The sequence below is a fragment of the Ictalurus furcatus genome, chromosome 9 (assembly GCF_023375685.1).
Source record: "Ictalurus furcatus strain D&B chromosome 9, Billie_1.0, whole genome shotgun sequence".
NCBI classification, from domain to species: domain Eukaryota; kingdom Metazoa; phylum Chordata; class Actinopteri; order Siluriformes; family Ictaluridae; genus Ictalurus; species Ictalurus furcatus.
In genome coordinates, this window is record NC_071263.1 from 16,090,204 (window position 1) to 16,102,908 (window position 12,705).

The window sequence follows — 12,705 nt, forward strand, 5'->3', positions numbered from 1 at the left end:
AATTAGCTGATGAAACTGTAAAGTAGTGTAATCCATATTTCTAATTCACTAGGTCTTAATTAACATCATCAAACTTCTGAGAACCTTATCACTATGAGTTTAAGCTGTATTTGCTTTTATAAGGGTCCGTCTGGCTGTTTTTGATTAAACATCCCTCAATGTTCATTGGTAAAAGAAGGTGAAGACTGTAGCCTTATTGGACCTCTCATCTCATTGAAATGATAACGTTAAGATCGTTCTTATTTTTTTTTTTTTGTTGATGTAGTTTTTAAAATAATTTTTTTTTGAAAATGATTAACATTAAAAAAAATCTTTCATGGCAGATTTTAATGTATTTTTATATACTTTTTATCATATAACTTATGTTCTGATGTTAGCTGACCTGATAATCTATTTAGCATCAAGTTGCTTAATTTTATAGCATAACATTTTTGTGATCAAAAATGGCGAATCAATAAATGAATGTCTGTACAAATTCAGTTTTAAATTACTGAATCAATTTTAAATGACTTTTTCTACAACCCCAATTCAGAAAAAGTTGGGACAGTATGGAAAATGCTAATAAAAACAAAGAGGAGTGATTTGTAAATGTACTTTGACATGCATTCAAATCTGAATCATGTTTTCAAAACCTTTCAGTCAACACCATTCGTTGCTTAAGGCTTTAAAGTTAAGGCTTTACTATGCAAAGCAGAAGCCATACATCCACAATGTCCAGAAGCACCGCCGACTTCTCTGGGCTCGGTCTCATCTTAGATGGATAGTAGCACAGTGGAATCATGTTTTGTGGTCCGACGAGTCAACCTTTCAAATAGTTTTTGGACAAAACAGCTATCATGTTCTCCGGGCCAAAGAGGAAAAGGACCATCTAAGCTGTTATCAGTGTCAGGTCCAAAAGCCAGCGTCTGTCATGGTATGGGAGTGTGTCAGTGCCAATGGCATGGGTAACTTGCACATCTGTGAGGGCACGATTAATGCAAAAAGATATGTAGACATTTTGGAGCAAAATATGCTGCCATCGAGAGATGGACAACACCGAACCACATTCTGCCCTGATTATAAGCACATGGTCGTGTAAGCAGAGAGTGTGGAGGGTACCTGTCTCCGATTGAGAATGTGTGGTGCATTATGAAGCACAAAATAAGGTAACAAAGGCCCTGTGTAGTTGTGCAGCTGAAGAAATGCATAATGGATGAATGTGGGAAATTCTGTTGGCTAAACTTAACCAACTGGTGTCTTCACTCAGCACCCAAACGCTTAATAAGTGTTATTAAAAGAAAAGGTGATGTTACACAGTGGTAAACAGTTGACTGTCCCAACTTTTTTGTGTTGCAGTCATCAGATTTTAAATGAGTGTATATTTTCAAAAATGAATTAAATTCACAAAGTAAAACATCAAATAATGTGTTAATAATGTGTTTTCAATATAGTCCAGGGTGAACTGAATTTTCAAGTTATTATTATTTTATTTATTTTTTTTTTTGCATTTTCCATACTGTCCCAATTTTTTTTGGAATTTTTTTGAAATCCTGCAACTTCATTCTCTATTGTGCAAGAGCTCTAGTATAAGGTCACAGTATAGCCAGCTGTTGGAAGTGTGGAATGTGAGGTATGTGCGTTTCTGTTAGACGGTTACATCTGTGTTTTTTTCCTGTATGATTAGGTGCTCCACTGTTGTGTATCCGGCTCTAACCTTCACACACAGCAGAGCCACTACCTCCTGAGTCTGGCAGATCTGTCTACAGACTATGACCCCTTCCTGACACTAGGCCAGGTCAAAAACTCTGAGCCACAACCTATGCACAATAGCACAGGAGAATTTGGCAACCTTCTCACAGTGGCTGAGGGTAAGTTCAGGCTATCCTGAGTTAGATTTAACTCGAGGAAGTTGTGGTGTACGATGTTTCTTCTGTGTCCATAATTACGCTAAGTGTATTTATATGACAAGTGCTATTAAGAGAGTAGTGCACTATATATAAAGCTTCAACATCATCTCATTTTCTTCTCCAAAAATGCAGAAGAGTTTTATTATTCTGAAACTTTTTTAATGTATTGGACTTAATATAATAGCATCAGAGCTGAAACTACTAAAAAGCCATGCATTAGTCCTCTATTTAAAAGCAGCCCATTTATGCAAATTATTTAAGAATTCCTTTTTCCCTTTTTTGACCTTGCTATATCCATTAGGCAACTATTTAAAACCTTTCTAATGGTTCTTTTAGAGGTTCCTATTTTTCAGTAGTCATGCCTTTTATGATAGTCTATGTAGTTTTGTAGAAGAAGCAAAACATTTTTTACTGTACCAGCATCGTTCATTGATACCTTTCATACTTACACACATATAGCAAACAACCCTTGCCTAAAGAACAAATTAAAAGCAATTTTCCAGCACCCTCATATTGATTGGCTCACCTCAAAGCCCTCTCCATCCTTAATGCAGTGCACTAGATTTCCCATAGGGGTTTTCTTTTGGCTTTAATGGTTGTGATGGTATTGATGGCACTGTCATGTGTGAGCATCCTTTTCACTCTAATCGCAACACTAGAATTCCCCTTTGAGCCGTCCTCAGCATTTGCATAGCTGTTATTCATAGAGTAATATTGAGCTCACTGTAAAAGGTGTGATGCTCATTAGTGCAGCTCTTTGAGTACTTTTTTCCTCTTTATTGTGTAGACTGAATAGATCCTTTGAAGGTGTCTTTGATTTAATCTGAAGATACCCAAAAATCTGGTAGGTGACCAGACAAAAATGACACAAAAGAAAGATTTTTTGCCTAGTACTAATAGCTTGTATCATGACTATTGGAGCTGAGGGAAGTTCCTCCAGAATCAAACTGATCTTATATTCAGCCTAATATACGCATGTACTTGTGTTCCTGAAATTGTACATAATCTTTTTGTTATACTACAGAAAAGAAACGAAGGAACATGGAGTTGATTCCTCTGACGGCGAGAATGATAATGATGCACCTCATCAACCATTTAGGCCACCAACCCCTTAGCGGCGGCCCTGCACTACTGCATAGCATGGTTAACGAAAACCATGACAACCCCTACGTGGAGTCGTCCGAACTCTCCTCAGAGGTGTTCAAGAGCCCTAACCTGCAGCTCTTTGTCTTCAACGACAGCACACTCGTGTCTTACCTGCAGATTCCCTCTGATCCCATGTCTCTCTCAAGCACAAACTCCAAAGAGAACTCGTCTGAGGTGCGAGTGATCGTGCGGGACATCTCTGGGAAGTACTCGTGGGACGGCGGTGTCCTTTACAAGACTTTCGACAGGCCGAACTTGCACTGTAGCAGCACTGGGGATGAGCCTTCACACCACCACACTAACTATTCATCCACTTCCTCAAAGCAGACCTCATCTCATGCCAGTAGATGCTCATCAGAGCTGGAAGTTGAGGATAGTGTGGATGTGTTGGATCAGCTTCTGGAGCAATTGGGCCACAGCAGTCCTGAGTGCCTGCCTCAACCTCAGCAGAGACTCACGCAACCAGCTCCAGCACCCGTGGGCATGAACTCGGAGACAGAGGGTGCAATCATGGAGGCCATTCACAGACAAGCACAGCAGGAGGAGGAGGAGCTCACCTGCAGACGAAATGAAGACCCCAGTGTCAAAGCAGCCAGTCAGAGGGAGCCCATTCACCAGGAGCCCAAAGCACCATTCTATTTCTGCCGCCTTCTGCTCAACGAGCTTGGCATGAACTCCTGGGACCGCAGGTATATGTCCATTAGTGTAGAATAATTTACTTTTTCCATTGGTGTGTGAGATATTTAATTTATTTAAAGGATTTTTTCCACAATATTTTTTTTCCTCAATAATTGGATCATTATTGAATTATTTACATTTAATCTCTTTAGTGATTATAAACCCGTGGAGGAGCTAAGAATACCACATTTTTGTGTTCTTTAGCTGTAATCTACAACCACCTCTACCATTTTCCATTCAGCTTCTCAGCTACCGTGCTGATGCACATCCACTGTTTCCATTCTGCTCCGCATTCTCTCTTTAATGCAAATAATAAACACTGCTAGTGTTGAGTGGCCAAATAAATGATTTTGGTGTGTTTTCTTTTGCTATAATTATCAGAAACCATACAACTTACCGTTTTTGATACCGTCAGTTTCAGCCATGTTGTAAATCGTGTCTTCACTGGACCAGTTGTGGACGGCTTTGAGAGAAGAATCTAGATAAGAGAGCGAATGAAATGCATTAAAAAATTATATAGACATATTGTCTTGATTGCATTTTCTTAATTGCAGAAAAAGCTTTCATCTCCTGAAGAAGAACTCAAAGCTCTTAAGAGAACTGAAGAATTTGGATTCGAGGCAGTGGTAGGTTTTAGAGGCTCTCATGCTCATCTTTAAGTGCTTCATTAGGTTTCAAATGGTATGCAAGCTTTTATCTCTAATTACAAACTCTTTGTGAACAAGGACTAGCTATATTATCTATGCGCAATTGCACTGGAAAATGCTAAACCATGCTTAGATATGATGAAGCAAGGAATGAAACGACCTCGTTAATGTACTGGTAAAGCCGAATTGAAATCAACTGTAAAGCTGTCATTTTTTAGACATTATTGCACCATGCTGATCAGTCAAACCTTTAATTATAGCATGCATTTAGGGAACAAATTCACCTAGCGCAATACCCAGTGTGACTGTAGACAGCTGGCTAAATCCTTTAAGAGCACTATTAGTGAGACATGTCTTAAGGCCACTCTTAGCTACTCCTTTCTTTCAACCCCCCACTAGTCTAATCCTGCCCATCTCTGGCAGAACACAGCTCAGCACTCCTCAAACCACTGCGATCAATAGGCACTCAGAGTGGCTAATTACAGAGGCTTATTAAAGAATACCCCCAGGATCGGCCCAAACTTTCTCCCTGTGCACATACCTGCTCTGTGCATAGCAACCACTGTCTGAGCATGCCAAACATCGCAGTGCAAGGGCATGGTGCTTCCACAGCAACGCTGCTCAAGCGATGGAGAAGAGGACTGCAGAGATAAAATGTTTATTCATTTTACCTGAGTCACCCTTCTTTTTTTTTTTATCCATTATATATCTGAATGTGCCCTTTTTTTTGTATTTTTGTTTGCATTTTATTTATTTAATATATTGATAAGGGGTTGGCATGTTTTGGCTTTTGGTCAGCTCTGTAGAAGTAAAATAATGTCTTGTGCTTTTTTCTATATACGTGTTTAATATTCTGTCACTTACTCACATATATAAGAGTATGTGAAGTATATTGAGTATGGGATTTTGTTGAATTAGTTTACTATTGGTAACACTATCCAGACAGATTGGATTATTGGATATTGGATATTCGTTGTAAATAATGATCACCATACAGTATGGTGGTATTATATTACATGTTTGATTCTAAGCCAGTTATTCATGCTAGGGATTTTAAAATGCATTTTCGAAATTATCCAAATTACTCTTGAATAGTTATGAATAACAAAGTCATACTGTCATAGCAATTGTAGTGTCAGGTAATTTTACCGTGTCCATGTGTTTCAGTCGAGAGACGCACAAAATTGCTGTGTTCTATATTGGTGAAGGCCAGGAGGATAAGTGCTCTATATTGTCCAATACTGAGGGCAGCCAAGCGTATGAGGACTTTGTCTCTGGACTTGGATGGGAGGTACAAATCAAACATCTACTCTCTGTCGCTTTTGTTGCATTGATACACACACACACACACACACACACATGCTATAACATGAAGTAATTCCAGTTCTTGAATGAATAGCTTTGTCTTCTCTCTGTCTCAAACCCCCGCAGGTGGACCTGGCTACTCACTGTGGCTTCATGGGAGGTTTGCAGAGGAACGGCAGCACGGGAAACACTGCACCGTACTACGCTACCTCAAACGTGGAGGTCATCTTTCATGTGTCCACTCGTATGCCTTCTGATTCAGATGACTCGATCACTAAAAAGGTACTGCTCATCCTGTCCCTTTGTATTCACTGATATTTAAAGAATATTGTGATTGCATAGTTAAGCTACTTTCATGTAATAGGTTTTGACACAACTAGTCATGTTATATTTTCCTGCATCTATTTACATATATTTTGAAGACTACCTGGTGTATCTAGGGAGCTGTTAGGCTGATAGTAGATTAGTGTCACAAAGCATGTGACGAGCACATGTAAGACGTGACTCTGTCGCTGTGCTGTTGATTACCAGGCTCTGTGTGCTTGCTGTTAGCTGAAGCACTGTAGAGCCGAAGAGAGCAGTAGTCATGTCCTGCCTCAGTAATGGCTCCGACTCTCTCGATTCCTGCATGCGCTGTGACCTGGGCCCCGATCATCCCATTAAGTCATTGTGCCAGGGCCAGGGTCCTGCTAGATGCCCTGCTGTCAAATTCCGCTCGTGTTGGCGGGGTAGCGATCGACAGGCGTTAGCTCGTTAGCACTGGCGAAATGAGCCACCAGGCTCCTGCTTTGCGAATGCCGCCAATCTGATCATGTGCGCACCCACAGAGAGGGGATTCATCAGGAAGATCACACTGACACAGCTCACTGTTAGTGTTTTATTAGTCTGTCTCAGCCACGTTCGATTTTCCCCCAGCACAACGCATGCACTGGAGGCGTGGTCCAAGGGTGTAAGCTCATGGTGGAAGGGTGTGTGCCGTAAGCTGTGTTCGATTCATTTGGGCCCCTTAATTGCTTTGCTCCTTCTCTGGTGGTAACCAGGGGGGCTAGTGTGTGCTGCAAGGGTGTACAGGGAGGGGGTAATAATTCTGCTTTATCAGCCACAGCCAGGAAGGAAGTTACCCTCTAAATTACAAATGTAACTATGTAGTCAGGAGGAGGGGAAGATGGGAGAAGGAGAAAGGAAAAAGAGAGGAATTCCTGAATTCAATTTTGTGCTGGGGGGCAGAGCAGCTGGCTGTGCTAGTAATGTAGTTATTTGAAGGGCTCAGCCATTCAGGGCCACGGCCTGTCAGGAGGCAGACGGTCAGCCTGACACACAAACTCACAAACACACCCACACACACTCTCGTACTCCGATCTCTCTCATACACTCAGCACGTTGGAGAGCAGGAGGAAAACTGCTCTATGTGGGGCATGCGTAGCTCATTTCTGTTTCAGAGTATATTGTGAGTATGTGCAATCCACTCTTCTGCAAATGAGGCTAGGTGAGGGTTAAATGAGGCTAATAACACTGAACATTCATTTAGCAATTCTGTCTTTCTCCACTAGTATTCAGCTCTCAGCCATCCAAATCATGCATTATCACAATGTTGTCTTTAACACCTGGCACATTTCAGTTTAGTTGGAATCTTTAATATGTGTATAGCATGTTTCCTCTCTTTCCCCTGACCTATTTACATGCCATTGATTCTTCTGCTGTCACTGAAATGGATCAGTATGCACTGGCCCAATCATCTTGTTGTGGATTTATTTAATTCTAGCCTATTAGCATAATTAAGGGCTTAGGGGGAAATGTAGTAATTGCATTTTTTTGGTGGAGAGGGCATGTTTTGCTAATGGCTCATTAGGCACCAGTGCATTGGCAGATGTTCGACAGCCTGTCAAAAGATCCTACCTTAGCTTCGAGTTGTTTTCAGTCAATTTTAACAATTTGCATATAGGCTCGTTTATAGTTAAAATAATTTAACCATCAACTCTTTCAACTCATTAAATGTTTTCCTCATATTAGAGCCGGTCCATTCTACTTACATACTCAAAATTGCGAGGGCAGACTGAAAATTCCTCAGTTATAAAAAGAAAGGAACAGTTATTAATTTCTGTTTCATGCTTATATAAACTATACTGCATATGTGAGATTGGACATCAATTTAATTTATTCACTTACCTTTGGTGTTGTAATGGTTGTCTTACCTCTAAGTACAAAAAGGAAAAAATATTTCCTTGAACTGTATTTCCTAGTTTAATATAAAATGAAAATGTTGGCAATTTTGCAGACGGAGCAGTCAATTTAATCTGTAATTGACTCATTATAATCCAATTTCTTAAACTTATTTTTCTCCACATTTGAAAGCATAGTTAGAAGATGCAGGGCCATTTCTGCAAACCTAAAATTAGTGCTTCTTCAAAACAAATTTTCATAATCAAATCTTATTAGAGCGTGTTCACGTTGTCAGCGTCCAGTGGAAATTGAATCATTAGTGTGTTCTTTGAATCAGGCCAAAGTGCTCTTAAAGTAACATCGCATGTGGCTACTGGACGTTTGTGGGTAAATCTAGGTTTTAATAGCCATCGCTTAGATAACATGATATCACTTTTCATCATTAATTATGCTTAAAACAAGTTTCATTTAATCTCTCAGTCAAAGCAAACATGATCATATAGTATTAGTCAGATTAGACGTCCTTGTCAGTATCAGTCACTTGCACATATGCAAATTATTCTTTACAATAACAATCAACAACTATTATTAAATTGTTGTAGCTTTTAAAGACCAGAGAGCATTTTGTTATTGACTGAATTTAAGGGAAAAAAACTTTGTAGATAAAGTGCCCCTAGATGTGAATAACTGTGTGAATGCTTGTGTGCATGTTGCGCTGTGATGGAATGGTGTTCCTGTCAGGATACCTTCCCACTTCATATATAGGCTCCACCACGAACCTGACCAGGATAAAGCGGGTACTACTGATGAGTTGGCAGTTAGCCTTAGACGTGAGTCAAGGGCTGTTATATCGTCCAACGCAAGGGGCACTGGCTTATTTCACACTCTGTCAAAAGACATTTTTGTGCACATGTGTCTGACACAGATTTGTTTGGAGATCTGACACTGTCTATTAAGAGATCAGGACTTGTTTTAGAGGACCAGGTAGTGGTAGACGTTGGAGATTTACTAGTATAAATGAAAACAATGAAATGAAATTTAAAAAAAGGGAGGACATTTTTTAAACATCACACTTAGTCCCCTATTTGAGGGAAAACTCTTCTATCTTCTACCAGCAAGTGAGAACCAAAGAACATGTTTTTTTGTTTGACCCACTTGTGATTACATCACAGTTTCCAGCAGCTAGTAATGCAAAAAAAAAAAAAATTATAAATAAACACCTACGGGAGATTTTGGACCAACATGTTAGACAGCAATCTCCCCTACCACCATCATAGAAACACCTATTGATGGAATATGTTTTGGTGTCCAACCCTTCAGTACAGTTCCACTGACTTGTAGAATCTATGGCAAGGCACGTTGATGCTGTTCTGGCGACCTAGGTGTCTATCAGTTTGTTTTTATATATCCGTCTCAATGTCTGTATGCTCATGTATCTAGCTTCGTCATCTGGGAAACGATGAAGTACACATTGTGTGGTCAGAGCACACGCGGGACTACCGGCGGGGCATCATCCCTACTGACTTTGGAGATGTACTGATCATCATCTACCCCATGAAGAACCAAATGTTCTTTATTCAGATCCTGAAGAAGCCACAGGTATGCTCACTGTTTATGTCCACATGCTGCATTTTTCATGGATGATAAAACATTGATAAAATGTTCATAACATGGTAGAGCATGTGGAATTTGCCTGTTATATCAAAACATTTAAAGCGTTATGGTTCTATTTTCCTTGACTCAGTGATCTTTGGTTGCTTGACTCGATGGTCTGTTAGTCTGCCTCCACTGCATGCCTTAGTCAACTGAAGCCCCCCTCCCATACCTGAGACCATTACTGCACTGTCGGCTTGCCGCTCTCTCATCATTGCCAGACTAGCTTTCATCTTCACCATTCACTCATACTGCACACACGCTCACACACACGCTCACACACGCTCACACACACGCGCACACACACATACACACACATCTGTTGCTCTTGCTTGGATGTCAGACAGGTCAAAAGCTTCATGAGTGACCAAAGCAGGGCCACTGGTAATTTCTCTACAAGCCTAATTGTATTACACAGTAGCACATTTGCGGAGCATTTAGATAGCAAATATACAATTGCTGTCAAATTCACATACATTTTGGATCGAAACAATTTTAAGCAATGATGAAAGCCAGTATAAAAAAAAACAAAAAACAATACACAGTAAATTATCCTGCACCTCCATACTGGTAAAAGCATCCATAAAAGCACAGAAGGTAGAGCCGTACTTGAAGAAATTCCCTTGGCTGCATCAGTGCCAAGACAAATAACTCAATGCTGTGTTCAATGAGTACAAGCCTTGAGAGGGAAGTGCAGCATACCATATTGACTGGCGTCATTTTGGTCTGTCATGCTTATTGATTTTCTTTGGCGATGTGGATGTGTAATTGTCATAGAGCGAAAATAGAGTGATCATTATCTCAGCGAAGCCGACATGTGATAATATGCATTGTTTTAGGGGTTCATACTCATCACTCGATTCTGGTAGTGATTTTTATTTTATTTAATTTATTTTTTTAAAGACATCTGTCTTTGAAGAAGCATCTCTCAGTGACTGATGTCTTTTAATCAGACTGTTTCCTCCTGTCTCAGGTCCCTTTCTTTGGCCCTCTGTTTGATGGAGCAATAGTTACAGGGACGCTGCTGCCGAGTCTCGTACGGTCCACATGCATCAACGCCAGCAGGGCAGTGAAGTCTCGACTGACGCTCTACCAGAGCTTGTATCTTTTCAGCAATTCTTCTTCACATTTCAGAATTCATTTAAACACAATCAGGAAAAATAAGAAAGTTACTAAGATAGGATCTGGAAAAAAAAAATATTTATATATAGGAAGCCTATATCCCAGTTTTTCATGGTTAATATTGCCATTTCACATTCATATTTGTAACAGTTTTATATGTATATATAGATTCCTAGTTTAACAGAGATTAAGCAGAAAAAACTGGCATACATGTAAAGCGGGCTTCAACCTTCTCCTAAATCCCTTTCTCATTCAGTGCATGCACCCATAGTTCTCTGTCTCAGGTCTCTTGAAAAGGGGAATGAGAGGGCAAAAAGATGGTCACTTTTCACAGCTTTGAACAAAGGCTTGATCTGTTCTAATGAATAATTAAACTGTCTGACTCATGCTCATTGCAGGAACAGCTGCTGTACAGTACCTTTTTCACATACATGGACACATCCACTTAGACCTTCATTTTTTCTCTCCTTATCTCTGTCTGCCTCTTTTGCTCTTACCCCTTTCAGTATTTCTGCCTCTTCGTCATACTTCCTTTTATTTCCTTTCTCTTGCCTTATGTCTCTTTCTCCTCTGCTGTTCGGAACAATAGCCTTGGCTCTGTCGCTGAAAGGCGACTGTATTCGTGCAGAGATGAAATCTCCTCTGGAGTTTCCTCATCTAACAATGGTCGGGGTCCGTGCAATCTACCGTCTTGTTGTGCGACAGTGCTCCAAGGTAATTAGCTGAATATTTCTTCAAAGGGAGCGGCTGTGCTCGGGGTTCAGGCTGATAAAAGCAGGTCCTGCTCTGGAGGGGCCTCCAGCAGCCCACCTCTCTGCTACACCATCACTCACCTCTAATTGGATGGGCTGTGGAGAAATGGCCACCAGCACTTGGCCAGGTGCACCGCAGTCCACCTTCTTGCCCTAAACTGCCCCATGCCATGTTTGTGCATTTGTGTAGGTGCGTGTGCTCTTGCTCATGCGTATATCTTTGCCACACCTTGTGCAGTGGTGCTGTTCTCAGGTTGCTGCAGCCAAAGGAGTAGTATTATTCCTGAGGACCTGGTGGGAACTCTTTGGACAGAGAAGCCTCTCTCCTGCTGACACTGTATTACACAGACTTTTCAAATGACACATAATGTGTCATCTATTATTGATTTCAGCTCTACTGAAAAAAAGAAAAAGCCGCTGTGAGTTTGAAGTCTGGCGTGCCAAATCCCTTTTTTCAAGTGGGAGTGGACAGGGCTTGTAATCTTTAAATTCATCGCACAGATGTCCAGAAGAAAGATGTTCAAGAAATATATATATATATATATATATTTTTAAGTATTGCTAATCACAAGTCTTTTAAAGTAGTTAAGGGTCTTTTGAGATACTGAATGCATATTAATATGCTGAATTTAATGCATATAAATGCCATACATGCATGACAAGGGTTTACTAAGGTCAGTTCTGGATTCATTTATTCTTTATGGAAATTTGTTTACTGGCTTTATGATTTGTTGAATATTGAGGACGCTCTCTGAGGACCGTCTCTCTGTCATAATGTCAGTCAGCAGAAGTGATTACCATGCAACTTGGAGCAGTGGTCAGATGGGGATGACTGAGATTCACTGACCTAGTCAGGCTGCCTCACTAGCTTCCCTGCTGACCGGAATCGATGGAGTTAGCATGTTTCCTGACTTCTTTCTCTCTCCTTTGCTCCCTCCCTGCTCCGGCCCTTTCTTCCTTTTTTCTTCAGTCAGATCCAGCTCCAGGCACCAATCAATAGCTATAATCTGTTCCTACCCATCGCCAGTCATGCAAGCTTCAGCTTTTAGCACTCATCACAAGGTGGACGAGAGGGAGGGAGGGCTATTACCAAATAGTAGTACCTTTCCTTGATGCTTTCTTCATCGCTCCTCTCACATTAATCAGTTTTAATGAGCTTCATTACACAGTAGGTCTAGGATTTCACCTTCTAAGTAGGTATTTTATGATACATTAATGAAAAACAAGCGTTCCAGGCTCTAAAAATAAGTACTTAGTTTGAATCAGGAATTCTATAGGAAAATCTAATTCTATTATATTCTATTGGCTGTCAGAAATATCTCTTGCCCGGGGGTTAAGTAAATGTTTAAATCTTTA

At 40.4% G+C, this 12,705-nt stretch overlaps 1 protein-coding gene across 2 annotated transcripts in view; it reads left to right on the forward strand.

Moving 5' to 3' along the window:
• The window catches only part of ralgapa2 (Ral GTPase activating protein catalytic subunit alpha 2), a 129,212-nt gene that overhangs the window by 85,699 nt on the left and 30,808 nt on the right, over positions 1-12,705 (forward strand). For both annotated transcript variants that reach the window (XM_053633338.1, XM_053633339.1), the window contains 7 exons: positions 1,664-1,847; positions 2,911-3,721; positions 4,265-4,336; positions 5,525-5,648; positions 5,789-5,944; positions 9,263-9,421; positions 10,449-10,576. In XM_053633338.1, coding sequence (XP_053489313.1) covers positions 1,664-1,847; positions 2,911-3,721; positions 4,265-4,336; positions 5,525-5,648; positions 5,789-5,944; positions 9,263-9,421; positions 10,449-10,576 — 1,634 coding nt within the window. The remainder of the gene's footprint in view (positions 1-1,663; positions 1,848-2,910; positions 3,722-4,264; positions 4,337-5,524; positions 5,649-5,788; positions 5,945-9,262; positions 9,422-10,448; positions 10,577-12,705) is intronic.